This window comes from Macrotis lagotis, chromosome 1 (assembly GCF_037893015.1).
Source record: "Macrotis lagotis isolate mMagLag1 chromosome 1, bilby.v1.9.chrom.fasta, whole genome shotgun sequence".
NCBI classification, from domain to species: Eukaryota; Metazoa; Chordata; class Mammalia; order Peramelemorphia; family Peramelidae; genus Macrotis; species Macrotis lagotis.
Genome location: NC_133658.1, coordinates 624,265,171 through 624,280,197, shown reverse-complemented (window position 1 = coordinate 624,280,197; position 15,027 = coordinate 624,265,171). Strand labels below are relative to the sequence as shown.

Below are 15,027 nucleotides of genomic sequence, written 5' to 3'. Positions count from 1 at the left end.
ATGGTTTACAGATTGCAGAATCATATAGAACAATGTCTTTCCTATTGCTAATAATTAATTAAAATAACATAAATGTACCTGAAATTTTAATTTTTTATAGATATACAATTATACACACCTATCTATACATATGTTATATAGTAAAAGTTACTGAAGAATAAATCTATAAAATATTAATAAAAATATGTCAATATTTAAGGCATCCTACCTTAACATCGCATTTTTCCCATCACTTCTTGTACATCGAACCTGTCTTGTCTGATAACCTATTTCTATATCCCATGGCTTGGAATGGTGATGTGGCTTATAGCCTTGATGCTTAAATGTGAATTGCTCTTTTGAATCAGAGCTAAAGTCCAGCATAGTCCTTCCACTTAAACTAACTTCCTTAAGATGAGGCAGTCTACATTTACTCCAAGGTCCAACTTTAAGGCTAAATACATATTCCTCTTCCCCAAGGGGACAGGGGATGTGAAAATCACAGGCCCTTGCTTCCGTGAGATTTGGACACATCACACCTCCATAGAGAGGGGGAGATATTACTGATCTAGTCCTGTGCTGCAGCTTCTTTCCACACCCCTTGCTGCAGACAGACCACGGTGAGAACTCAGAGACAACACAATCCCGGGGACAAGGAATGAGGCAAGCTTGTTCTGTGGGTGGCTGAGGTGCAAAATATTCACATATTTGACTGATAACTACAGTTCGGTTCAGTTTTTGAATACAATGTACTGTCCGGTGCTGAAGTCCATGCTGGGCTGTCACACACTCAGAAGTCCTCGATCTGACTTCACCAAGAACTGGGGCCAGCACACAAATCTGCCACTCTGACACCTCCCATTCAAAGAGTTCACCGTGCCAGTCACATACTCTAAAACAACTTCTTTCCTTCTCAGGTTTATCAGCCTCTTCACAATTTGACAGAAGACTTGTCCAACCTTCTAGGTGAAAGCACCACACTCCTCGAGTCTGAATACCACCTGGTCCACAGTTACCTGAACATCTCCCCCATGGACCTAAATGGATTTAAAAAAACAAAGTGGAAAATTATTAACAAATCTACTCTTGCTTTGGTTTAAAGAAAAATAAGAATCTATTTTATACTCTTGAAGTACAATTGACTTCTTAAAAAGGTCATATTTTATCATTAATTTTATTATTTTTATTTTTGTATCACCTTCACTCCCAAATATATTACTTCTCTGAGTCCAATATCTATTATCAACATTAATATGCATAAAATAAAGACATAAAAGTGAATGTAAAAAAAAGTTCACAAATTCTAACCAATACATTGAGTTATTCTAACAGTAAATGTAAACATTCATCCATCATCTGAATTAGAGGAGTGACATTTTTTCATCTCTTCAGGGACAAGCCTAGTCATTATGACCATAATAGTATTTATTTTCACTTTTCTCTCTTTTTATTTTCATTACTGTAGTATTTGTGTGGATTATTTCCCTGGTTCTACTTACTTCACTCTATACAAGTTCAAATAAGTCCTAGGTGACTTTGATGTCTTCATTTTCATGGTTTATTAGAGTTCCATAATATTCAATTACATTCATGCACTTAATTTACTTAATCATTTCACATTTGACACAGGTTATGGTTTCATGGAATATGATTTTAAAGGGAAAATATTTTAAGAATAGAACTAATACACATAAATAAATATTATTTTTTAAATACTTGAGAAATTATACAATACTAATTGGCCTACAAGTAATTTCCAAATATAGCCTGCTCCCCTCAAATGAGCTATCTTTTTAAAAAATATATAAATGTATAATAAAATAATAATATAAAATTGCTACATTTTAAAATGACATGTTTAGAGTAAAATTTTATCTCCAAAGAATTAAAAGTGAATTAAGTTGGGAAAAATACTGGCTTTGTAATGTCATGATTTGGATTTCAATTTCATCTCCTCTCTCCCAGTGGAGTGAGCGCTATTCGCCTAGGGTGATTTTATCCTTCCAGGAACTTAAATGAGAGGACATTGAACTATGTGACTTTTAAGACCTTTTTTCATTTTTAAATCTATGATCTTATGAAATCATGTTTATAGATATGTGATCCTTTGCTGGATATTACTCTATAATTCAACACTTGTGATAACTCTAGACCAGGATATCCCTTCTCAATTAAAAGTAAAAATAAAAACAATAGCTTTAGTAGTTAGTATTTATATAGCACTTTTATAAATGGTATCTCATTTGATCCTCACAACAATTCTGGGAAGTAGGTGCTATTACTATCTTCATTTTCTAATTGAGGAAACTGAGGCAAATAAAGGTTAAAGAACTTCATCAAGGTCACATAGTAAATGTATAAATTAGGATTTCAACTGAGTTCTTGACTCCTGGCCAATTGCTCTATCCATAAATTACATTCAGAGCCACAAAAGAGAATGCACTTTGAAAAAGAAATGTCAGCTCTTTGCAATATCTGATGGTCTTCACAAATGGCAATGAACAACTGGATATTAGAGACTTCTGGATTTGGAGTCAAAAAGACCTAGTATCAACGCAAACTATAAGACTTCAGGAAAATCACTTAATTCATGTGAGCCTCAATTTTCTAATCTGTACAATGGGGATAATGATAATTATACCACACACTTTCAAGGGATTGTTTATGAGGGAAGCACTTTATGAATATTAGTGCTGTATAAATATGGTTTATTATTCTCTATCTTTTCCCTTTCACCGGTTCCTGCAATCTATAATTCCCCCATCATATTGCTTTACTTCTTTCAAGATGCTAGATTCATTCATGACTGTCATAGAAAAGTCAGAATTCTTCCCTCTTCTCCATGCAGGAACAGCTGTTGCTATTCATCCTTAACAGCTGTTGCTATTCATCCTTCATTCTTAAAGAGGAATAATGCCTTCCCTCTAATATATTCTGTCAATACCTTGTTCATAGTTTTTGGAGTTTGATTTTTTCCTTGATAATCAGGATTAAATCAGTGACTTGCCCAGGGTCACACAGCCAGTAAATATATGAAATTATATTTGTACTCAGGTCCTCCTGATTCTAGGAGCAGTTGCTCAATTCACTGTGCCACCTATTTGTCCCTTTTTCATAGATTTTTACATGTTGCCTTTTCCATTAGACTGTGACTTCTTTGAGAGCAAGGACTATCTTTGACTTTTGTAATCTTAGTATATAATAGGTGCTAAATAGATACTTTTTGACTAAACAGGTAAAGATTCTCCCCATTCATACTTTGAAGATAATTAAGGTAAACCCCCACGCCCACCACCCACAGAAATTTAACAAGATTTGGGAAATGCAGAAGAAACTCAAATAGATGGAGCACTCTCACTTACCCTTTACCTCCTCCTATCTCTTCATTATCTCATTCCAATTTTATAATTGGAATAAATTTTATAATAAATACATTTTATAATTTATAATTATAATCTATCATAGATATAGCTAGACATTTCAGTAAATAAAGTACTGGACCTGGAGTTAGAAAGATCCTAATTCAGATTCTGCTAATATTGACATACAATTCTGTGACCCTGAGCAAGTCAATTGATTACCTGTAGTTTCAGTTTCCTCATCTATAAAATGGAAATGTTAATAGCAGTGACATCATAGGGTTGTTGGTAGACTCAAATGAAATAATGTATTATTGAAAATGCATTGTTAACTTTAAAACATTGTAAAAATACAAGTTGGAGATAGCAACTAAGTCCCTATAAGAAAAAAGTATGAATGGGAAGAGGCTTGATAGAAATAATGATAATGGTGATGATGATGATGATGGTGGTGATGATGATAAAGGTAATTAATACATAAATAATAGCTAACATTTATATGCTTCCTACTAGGTGCTGTGCTTTATGCTTAGCACTTTATAAGTGTTTGATTTGATCCTCACAACAACTTCAACTGCAGGTGCTAATATTATTGCCGTAACTGAGAAAATTGAGTGACTTCTCAGTCACACAGCTAGTAAGCTGTTCTTCCTGAAGCCAGACATAGCACTCCACTACTATACCACCTAGTAGCTAGATTGCCTACCAGCATTGCTTTCTAGTATTTTCTGAAGACTTGTTAAAGTAGGGCATGGTGAGACCATCAATGGACTTGGGAATGAAAACCCTATTGCAATGGGAGAAGCAAGATGGTGTATCATGAAAAGAGGATTAGAATGCTGAATTTAGAGCTGGGGAACTAGATTGATGTTGCTCTTCTACTTAGGTAAGTCTTTAGCATCCTACACTTTATTTTCCTCATTTATTAAAGGTGGGGATAGAGGAGTGTAAATAGGAAAAAAGGTAAACTAAGTGATGTCTGTGTTCAACATCAGTGACTTTATTGAGTCCTAACAACCCCTAATATAGTCCTGTTTTTATCTCAAATGACTTAAGATATAAAGCACTCATAAAATCTTAAATTCTTATAGAAATATTATCTATTATTAAACACCTAATTCTTACCAGTCACTGTTATAATGTGGGGAATACCGAGAAAAGATGAAACTGATCCTGACCTCAAGAAACTTAAGTTCCATCAGATAAGATCATATGCTTACTTTTTGTAAAAATTAAGTTATAAATGAAATTATATGTCATACATGTGATCATAGGGAGAGGGGAAGGCAAAGGCAGCTAGGGTGAGAACTTTATGCAGGAGGTAGAACATGAGGTGAATCTTAAAGGGAAGAAGGGAGTGCATGAAAGGTATGGGATGCAGCCAGTACAGATCAATGGCAATGGGAAATGATGATGATGGCATTTGTTCTTTGTTTTCAAAGAAGTCTATTACTTTAGGGACGTGATGCCATGACAAGCAAGTGAATTGAATTTGAATTTGGCCAAGTCACCAGCCTCATTTTCTCTTCTAGAGCCATCTGAGTCCAGTGGCCAGATATGAATCAGGATTACTGGAGATGGCCCAGGAGGTGAGACAATCAGGGTAAAGCCCAATATCACACAGCTATTAAGTGTCTGAGACCGTATTTGAACACAGGTCCTCCTAATTCCAGGGATGATACTCTAGATGGGAAATGGAATGTTCTGGATGAGAACAGAAAAGAAAATTTGCCTGAATTGTAGAGTAGTGATAGGGGAATGGTGCATTAAAAATGATGGAAAGGTAAGTTGAGACAAAATTATAAAGGACTTTAATAATGAATAAAGAAGTTTCTATTGCAGGGAGACAATGGAGTTTATCAAGTAGGGATTTAACATGGTCAGAATTGTGCATTAGGAAAGTCACTGTGCAATCTAGGTAGGAGATAGAACCTCAACAAAAATAGGAAAATTTGGAAGAGACTTGTCTTTGTGTGTGTGTGTGTGTGTGTGTGTGTGTGTGTGTATTGGAAGGCAGAGATTATGACTTATAATTTAGAAATGTTAAGTCCAAGAGGCTTTTAAGATATCCAGCTCAAATTTTCTATCAGACAGTTGTTAATGTAAAACTAGGAGGTGAGGGCTGGATATATAAATTGTGAAGTCATCTCCATAGAGATGATAATTCTATGGGAACTAATGAGGGTACCTACCATATGAGAAAATGTGGAATGAAATAGAAAAGAGAAGAGGTAGAGCCTAAGGGCTACAACTCACAGTAAGAAAATATGATAGTGATGATGAAACCAACAAAGAAGACTTGAGAAGGATCAATCCAACATGAAATTGCATATCAGTCCAGTATATCTTTGCCAAGACAACCACAAATGAAGTCACAAAGAGTTGGACAGTACTGAGCAACAACAAAATAACTAAGTAACTAAGAAAGGATAGTGCCATGAAATATAAAAATATGGAGAGAGTATGCATTAGGAACCTGGTCAAATAAATAACAAGAAGGTAGGATTCCATTGTAAGATTGAGAATGAGAAAATTTGGGACATTCATTTCTCAAGATTGCAAGGAGTAGAGTAGTAATTTGTAACCAGAGTTTTCGATTAGCGTATGTTAAAATATACATTTTTTTTTTTTTAGGGAGCAGGAAGGGAGGTTAGGGAAGACATTTAAAGAAGGTTTAAACAATTCTCTGCATCTGGATTAAGGGTACAGAAATCTGGTGATTTTAAAATTATTTTTATGGGGTTTGTTTTGCTTCTAAAGTCTGGTCTTAAAAAAAACAAAACATAATCACCACTGGAATCGCTATGTAGAAGGTATATTATCATATTTGGTGAGAAATCCAGAGGACAAAATTTGCTCCTTTCTCTGAAAATACTTAGATATATAAAAGGGTCAAAATTAAGTTTCTTCACAAACACTTGAAATGCAGTCTAGACACGATGTAAGCTTATCAGTTTAAACCATAACCTTTGCCTCTGCACCAGCATTGTAATGACTACAGAGACCATTCACAACTTCTATAGCATACAGATTTTTACAGCAGAGAAATAGAAAGCACATCCAGATGTGAATCACAAAACTCAAATTTATTTATGCAAGTGTTTATGTGTGTAACACAGAAGCTAGCGATTATATTTTAAACTATTCAGTATATTGACAGTGAAGTAAGAGCTGAACTATGAATGTGCCTCAGTCATCCACACTCAATTCATAAGAAAACAGTCCCAAGGAACTATTCTGACCTTAACCTTCAGTCAAGTCAATCATTACATTCCAACTATACTGCAGTACTCACACTTTTCAAACCTGACAAAGCTAATTTTGTTAGGCTACATTGTCGATCAAATGCTGTCACTTGGGGGAAAAAGATTACTGCAGGTGACATCATACCATTCTTTGGCCTTAAATAGCTTAAAATGTCTTTATAAGAATAGTCACACTGTCTTTAAAATGAGTTCCGCTTTTAACGATAGAAATTACCTCTAGAATGGAATCTACATATTATCATTACATATTTGTTCTAGTCAATGACAGCTCATGATACAGTAGAAGCAATTATTTCAGAGCACAAGTTAATCATACAGAAAAGTAGGAGTTTCTTGAATAGTCGTTATGTTTGAAAAAAATTTAGTACATACTTAGAAGAATATTATTTTTTCATTAAGGGACTAGGGATGGGGCATTTAGACTTGTTATTTCATTCGGGGGGGGGGGGAAGTGCTTGTAGAGAAAATTAACTCTCTCCTCTAAATATACTCGGACAACTTATTTCTTACCTAAACCAAACCTCTCTTCTAATTTCTATTGAGAATTCCAGCATTCTTCCAGCAACCCAGGTTCAGAACCATTCTTTTCACTTGACTTTTATCTATATTCTATATCCACTCAGTTTCTGTGTTTTATCAATTTTACCTTGTCAAAATTCCTTGCAACACTCCCCTTCTCTTCACTCTCACTACACCACTCTGGTTTAGGTCTCCATCACTCCAAATCATCTTCCTACAACCAATTTCTGCTTATCTCCCTTACATCTTTCACACAGCTACAAAACTATTATTTTCAAAGCACAAGTCTGATCTTATCACTTTCTTGCTCCAAAATGAGAGTGGTTGCCTGTTACAACTATGGTAAAATACAATTTCTTCTGTTTGTCATTTAAAGTCCTTCAAGATCAAAATCCATTTTATCTTTCTAGATGGATTATATAACTCTATGCCCTAATCTATTGCTATCATTGTTCTTCCTTCATTTTCAAAGAAGACCAATGACATTAGTAGGTGTTTTCTTGACTTATGTAAGAATTAGATATGAGAGTTGCACAAAATTCAGCCTTGCTCTCTCTTCCAGAGTCATCAAAGTCCAAGAGCAAGACAAAAAATCAAGATATCAGTGATGGTCCAGCATGCAGTGGATGACCTTAGCATCTTCAATGTTCTAATATATTGCCTAGTGTTATCAAATACAAATAAAAATGATCCTTGCCCTCAGCATACTGAGTTGGAAAATCACAATTGAGCAAATTCTGTGTTGTATAGTGTTATTTATTTTCTCAAAAATTTCTCCATTACATGTACATCTGGTTCTGGCTTACTCTTGACGTATCTGCTCCAACCAAAGCATTCTCTTTTCTTCCCCAAAGCTGACACTCTGTTCCCCTAACTCAATGCCTTTAAAAATCTATTCCATATCTCTGGAATATTCTACCTCCTCTTGGAGCCCCTATTTCCTTTTAGGGCTCAATTATACAATTATTTCCTTCAAGAAATCTTTCTGAATTCTTACTAATTCTATTATATGTATATGTTTTCATATAAACATATGTGATTTTGTTTTCTATAAGCATACTATGCCTCCTCAGTATAATTTAAATTCCTAGAGCACAAGGACTGTCATGCTTTTGAATTTATATCTCCAGAAACTATCACAGTACTTGGAACGTGTTAATGTTTAATCATAATTGTTGATTGGCTTATTGAAAATTCCCTGGGGCATTGAGAAGTGGTTTTCCCATGTTTCCACAATAAGTCAAGTGAGGTCTTAAATTTATACCTTCCAGGCTCCAAGGCCTGCTATGTATCCATTATATCATGTTGCTGCTCTGCTATGAAATTACTGATTTCAAAATCTTCTTCAATCAAATTTCTTCATGATTCCCTTTGGCTTTCCTCAATTTTTTAATTTAAAAATTAAGATGTTTTTTCTGCATTGCCTGGTATTTGGTTAAATAAGTCAATGAAGCAAATGTTTTAATGATAATTTTAACACTGAACAAGAATTCTAAAACATACAACGTTTTTATAAAATTAAATGAAATTACTATACCTCCTACTTGAGGCAAATTGTGCTTTAGACTATATGATTTCTGAGTTTCAGCATCAGAAAAGAAAAAATAAAATAAATAGAATCTCTTGTAACAAGTTATTTTTAATGCTTTCAATATAAGTCCTAATCAGATGCCCCTATAATTTGAAAGAGTTGATAGGTTCTACACAAGCTAGAAATCTCTAAATATTGGTCAAGTAACTGTTTAGATGAGTACTTCTGAAGCTATATGGTCTCATTACAACTTTACACATTTAAAAACTAGAGTTTTTGGATATCTAATAGATATTAGATATTTTGCCTACCATAATAGATACCATAATATCTGCCATAGTAGATATTAAACCATACTAGTATTATTATAACATAGTTTTGATGCCATGAATCTTTCAGATAACCTTGAAAAGCCTCCACTCAATCCCAGCACTGTACTTAAAGATTTGCTTATCTTGAAAATACAGAGAGGCTCAGTACTTTCTGAAGGTTGACAAAAAGGCAATGAGAATGATAATCACAACTCATGAAACCACAATGGTGTGGGGGGGTGGTACTGAAGCATTAAAGATTATAATGAATTTTACAGTTAGTTAATTTCAGCCAAATTTGATTCTACCATCTTCTTTTTGTTACAGAGTGGACTTGTTGATTTTCTTTTCAATTAACAAGTTCTAGGGGTAGAGACAAGATGTTAGAGTAAAGGCAGGGACTCATCTGAGTTCTCAAGAAAATCTCTCCAAATACCTTTAAATAATGATTACAAAAAAATTCTGGAGTTACGGAACTCAAAAAGATGCTATGAAACAAATTTCCAGCTCAAGACAACCAGGAAGATTGACAGGAAAGGTATGTTGCTCAAGGGTAAGAGATAAGTGCAGGTCATCACAGCCCCAGCCACAAAATGAGGGCAGTCCTTAGGGAGATTGAATCAGTGGCAGCAGTGGTGGTTTCCAATCCAAACCTCTCAGTCCACAAATTCCAGAAAATTTGGAAGGTCAGCAGGAAAGGTCTGTGGCACTTGGGGGAGAATGGAATGTAGTCCAGCACAGGCCTCAGAACTGTAGCTCAGACCCAGCAAATGAGGACCAGACCTAGGGAACTACTGGATAACCAGCAACAGTGGCAGATTCCAGAAGTCTCAATCCATAAATCATGAGGGACTGAACAACTTGTCAGGAGATTACAGGGCTCTCTTTTTAAGCACTGAGGCAAGACTGTATTGCTTTGCTCATACTTAGACCCTGGTCACAGTCCTAGGGCAAAGAGGAGAGCTAATGTGCCAGAGTTCGGGTTTACAGTTCCAGGACAGAAAAGAAGAGTGCTTGTGGTCTTGCACAGGCCAGGAGAGTAAACACCTTCCTTAGGTCATACCACCTTGGAAGAACTGAAAACTTACAAGTCCCCAGAAGTGTCTCAGAAAACAACTTCACAAAATACCAAAAGCATGGGAGAGTGTTCCCTATACCTGGAAAACAGAAGCCTACTTTAACAAAGAGTTAAAATAAAGTCAAAGACTGGAGAAAATGAGAAAATAAGGGCAGTAAAAAAATTAGACCATGGGAAGTTATTATGATGACAAGGAAGTTCAAAGGACAAACTCCCAAGAAGATAACAAAGTCAAAGCTCCTGAATCCAAAGATTCCAAAAAATATGAGTTGGCTTGGGGCCCCTAAAGTGCTCAAAAAAGATCTTGAAAATCAAGTAAGAGAGGTAGAGGAAAAATTACGAAGAGAAATAAGAATAATGAAAAACTATCATGAAAAACAAGTCAGCAGCTTATTAAAGGGAATACACATACAAAAAAAAAAACTGAAGAAAATAACATCTTAAAAACAAACTAAATGGAAAAAGAGGTATAAAAAGTCAATAAGGAAAGAATGCCTTATAAATGCCTTATAAAAAAAAGAGGCATAAAAATTCACCAAAGAAAAAATATTCCTTAAGCAATAGAATTTACCAAATGGAAAAGGAACTACAAAAGTTCACTGAAGAAAATAATTACTTAAATATTCAAATTGAAGCTACTGACTTCATGAGAAATCAAGAAACAATAATACAAAACCAAAAGAATGGAAAAATGTAGAAGAAAATGAGAAATATCTCACTGGAAAAACACCTGACCTGGAAAATAGATCTGGGTTAGAGAATGTTAAAACTATTGAACTAAGAAATGAAACAAAGATGACAGAGTTAAGGCAGGAACTCATCCAAGCTCTCCCCAAATCACTTCAAATACCTTTAAATTACTCTAGCTAATTCTAGAGTGGCAGAACTCTAGAAAAAGATTGAGTGAAACAATCTTCCAGCTCAGGACAACTGGAAAGATCAGTGGGAAGGTTCTGCTGCACCAAGGTCAGAGAGGAATTTAGAGAAGTAGGAGTCACTCCAGAGCAAACCAGCTCAAGATATCCAGGAATAGGAAGTCTGGTTCCTGGGTCAGTGGCTGTGGTTGCAGTTTCCAGACCTATCAGCCCAGGGATAGCCAAGGACAACTTGGAAAGTCAGTCAGAAAACTTCCTCCACTGGGATGAGATTGGAGCAGTCTAGACCAAGCCTCAACCATGCTGCCCCACCCCAGTAGACCAGGAATAGACCTCAGGAGCCATTGAATTAGCAGAGGAACCTGCTTCCAGAGCTCTCAATTCATGACTGGTAAGGGGGTAAGGGGAGATTGCAGGGGTCTCTTTGCTATCACTGAAACAGAGCACTGGTGCTTTGACCATATTCAGATCTAGATCACAGTCTGGGGTCCCAGTCTCAGGCAAAAGAGTAGAAATACCACACAGCTTACTGTCCCAGTAAAGCATAGACTCTCCTTACAGAAGAGAGCAAAAAGGAGTGCTTGTGTTCTCCCACAAATCAGTAGCCATAACCTCTCATAAGACCTTGGAAGATTTGAAAACTTGTAGGACCCTAGAAGTATCTCTGAAAACAGCTGCAAACACCCTCAAAAGTTTGGGACAGTGTATCTTCCACCCTGGAAGCAGAACCCGACCTTAACAAAAATGAAAATCAATTCACAGAGTGGGGAAATGAGTAAACAACAGATTAAAAAAATCACTCCAACCTTAGACAGTTAGTTTGATCAAATTGAAGATTAAAATACTTAATCAGACAAAGATAATAAAGTCAAAGCTTCTAAATCCAAAGACTACAAGAAACAATATGAATTGGTCTCAGGCATTGTAAAAGCTAAAAAAACTTTTAAAAATCAAATGAGAGAGAGAATAAAAATTGGGAAGAATAATGAGAAGGATGTGGGAAAATCATGAAAACCTAATCATCAACTTGGTGGAGAAAGAAAAAAATACTGAAGAAAATATTTCAAAAACCAGACTGGGCCAAATGGAAGAAGTCCAAAAATCCAATGGAAATAAAGGTCCAAAAAAAGCCAAGTTTAAAAACAAAATTGGCCAAATAGAAAAGGAGATACAAAAGCTCACTGAAGAAAATAATTCCTGAAAAAGCAAATGGAGCAAAGGGAAGCCGATGACTTTGTGAGAAATCAAGAAATGATAATAAAAGAAAACCAAAAGAATAAAAACCTAGAAGAAACTGTGCAATATTTCACTGGAAGAAACACTGACCTGAAAAACAAATCCTGGAGAGATAGTTAAAAACTTATTGGACTACCTAAGAGCCATGACCAAAAAAAAAAAAAAAAAAGAGCCCAGACATTATTTTTCAAGAAATTATTAAAGAAAACTTCCCTGATATTCTAGAAGCAGAGGATAAAATATAAATTGAAAGAATCTACCAATTATCTCCTGAAAGAGATCACAAATTGAAAGCTGTCAGGATTATTATAGCCAAATTTCAGAACTGTAGCCAAAGTCCAGAAGAAAGTATTAGAAGCAGTCAGAATGGAACAATTAAAGTTTTGTAGAGCCACTAACCCAAGATTTATCAGCTTCTATATTAAAGGATTATAGGACTTGGCATATGATATTCCAGAAGGAAATAAGAACTTGAATTACAACCCAGAATCAACTATCCAGGTAAATTGAACGAACTTTCAGGGAACAATATGGATATTCATTGAATAGAAGACTTTCCAACTTTCCTGGTGAAACAACTAGAGCTGAATGGAAAACTTGATTTTCAAATACAAAACTCAGGGGAAGCAAAAAAAAAGATAAACAGTAAAGGCAAATAATAAGGGACTTAATGATGTTGAACTGGTTATATTCCTGCAGGGGAAGATGAAGTTTCTCATTTATTAGGGCAGTTAGAAGGAGTTTATATAGGCAAGGCACAAGTCAGAGTTGAAATTGAAGGGATAATATATTAAAAAGATAGAGTTCAGTGGTGAGTGAAGAAAAGGAAAAAGGGAGATAGGATGGGTCAGTTATTTATCATATTAGAGGAAAGAAAAGACTTTTTCAGTGATGGGGGGGGCAGTGAGGAGTGAGTGACTCTTACTCTTATTGGGATTGACTTAGACAGGGAATAACATACACTTATAATTGGGTAATGAAATCTATCTTATCCTAGAGAAAAAACAGATGGGAGAAAAGGGGTTAGGGAGGTGCATGGGTGATAAAAGAGAGGGAAGATTGTGAAAGGGGTCATTAGATGCAGAATACTTTTGAGGAGAAAATATGTGAAAGGAGAGAGAGAGAATAAAATAAATGGGGGTGGGAAAATAGGATGGAGGGTATTATAGTTAGTAACAGCAACTGTGAGAAAAAAATTATATGTTTTTGTGATAAAGATCTCATTTCTCAAATATAGAGAATTTAGTGAAATTTATATTAAAAAGAACTATTCATCAACTGAAAAATGATGAAAAAATATGAACAGTTTTCAGATGAGGTTATCTATGCTACCTATTTTAAATTATTATGGGAGAAATGAAGGTTGGAAGACTATGTATTGGATTGGCTAATAGGAAAGAGAAAATGACAAATGGAGGTGATAGTAAAAATGAGGTGATGCATATATGTATAGATGGATAGATACATACATACATATATGAGAGAGAGAGAGACAAAAAGCATACAGGTATGAGTTGAATATGAAGGGATGATATCTAAAAATGTAAAATATAGTGGGAGAGAGAGGAATGCACTTGGAGAAAGAGAAGGGAAGAGGTAAAAATGGAGTAAATTATCTCACATAAAAGAAACATGAAAACCTTTTACAGTGGAGTGCAAAGGGGACACCTCAGGGACAGTGAGTGAATTTTACTCTCATCAGAATTGTATCAAAGAGAGAATTATATACAGATGCAAATGATTGTCTTACCCTACAGGAAAATAGGAGAAGGGTATGAGGTGAGGAGGTAGTGATGGAAAAGAGTGCAGATTGCATTAGGGTAGTCAGAAGCAAAGTATTTTTGAGGATGAAAGAGAGAAAATAGAATTAACAGGGTGGGGGAATAGAATGGAGGTAAACACATTTTGTAATAGTAACTGTGAAAAAATTTGAAGTAAGAATCTTCTAATAAAGGCTTCATTTCTCAATTAAAGAGAACTGAATCAAGTTTCTAAAAATATGAGCCATTCTCCAATTTATAATAATCAAATGATATGAATAGTTTTCAGGTCATGTTATCAGTGCAATCTTCAGTTATATAAAAGTTTTTAATAATTAAGAGACTACACTTCTGAATTACCTTATCCAAATCTTGATTGCTTTTATCTATAACTCATTCCTTTTCTTTCCACATCAATTGTTACCCTTATAAATGGGGCTTCAATATGTGCTGATGCTTTCTCAGATATCCTGGTCTTCTTGCTCAGCAGCAGCAGCAGCATTTTCCATTAGACTTTTCCTACAACTAAACTGCACATAAAAACATTCATATCCTTGACCACTCAACTAGCCTCAACTATGTGACAACCATGACACAGATTTCTGAAATTACTCTCTCTCTGACTGCAAGCCCCTAGTCTTTTCTCCACATCTGCCTCAAACTCAATTTACATTTGTTCTTCATGTTTCTCATGATCTCTACTCACTTTACCCTTCACTTCTATTATCTCAACTATGACATCATTGTCTTTCCTTCAAAATGTTAATTTCATAACCTCAACCAGGCCAATCTGACATTTTTCTTTCTCTCTCACTTTCCTTTCCATCAAATCCTTTGTCCCCATACTCTACCAGTGCCATCCTAAACCCAAACTCTATATTAACTCTAATATTGTCTTTGTTACTCCTCCATTAATATTGTTGAGCACTGGAGTAATATAAACACACTGAATGTGACAACAATGAATTTATGTGTTTAAATCTAATATGAGCCTCCACTGATGCATAGATCTCTTTTATTTTTTCCCTGACTGACTTTCTGTGAAACTCCAACAAAGGCTTTGCTAAACCATTCTACTTCTTCTCAACAGCGCTTTTCATTTTCCACATAGAT

General features: G+C 35.2%; 1 protein-coding gene across 1 annotated transcript in view; it reads right to left on the bottom strand.

Moving 5' to 3' along the window:
* The window catches only part of THSD7B (thrombospondin type 1 domain containing 7B), a 1,134,773-nt gene that overhangs the window by 771,439 nt on the left and 348,307 nt on the right, over nt 1-15,027 (bottom strand). Inside the window, exon 3 of the mRNA XM_074215070.1 lies at nt 209-1,016. Coding sequence (XP_074071171.1) covers nt 209-1,016 — 808 coding nt within the window. The remainder of the gene's footprint in view (nt 1-208; nt 1,017-15,027) is intronic.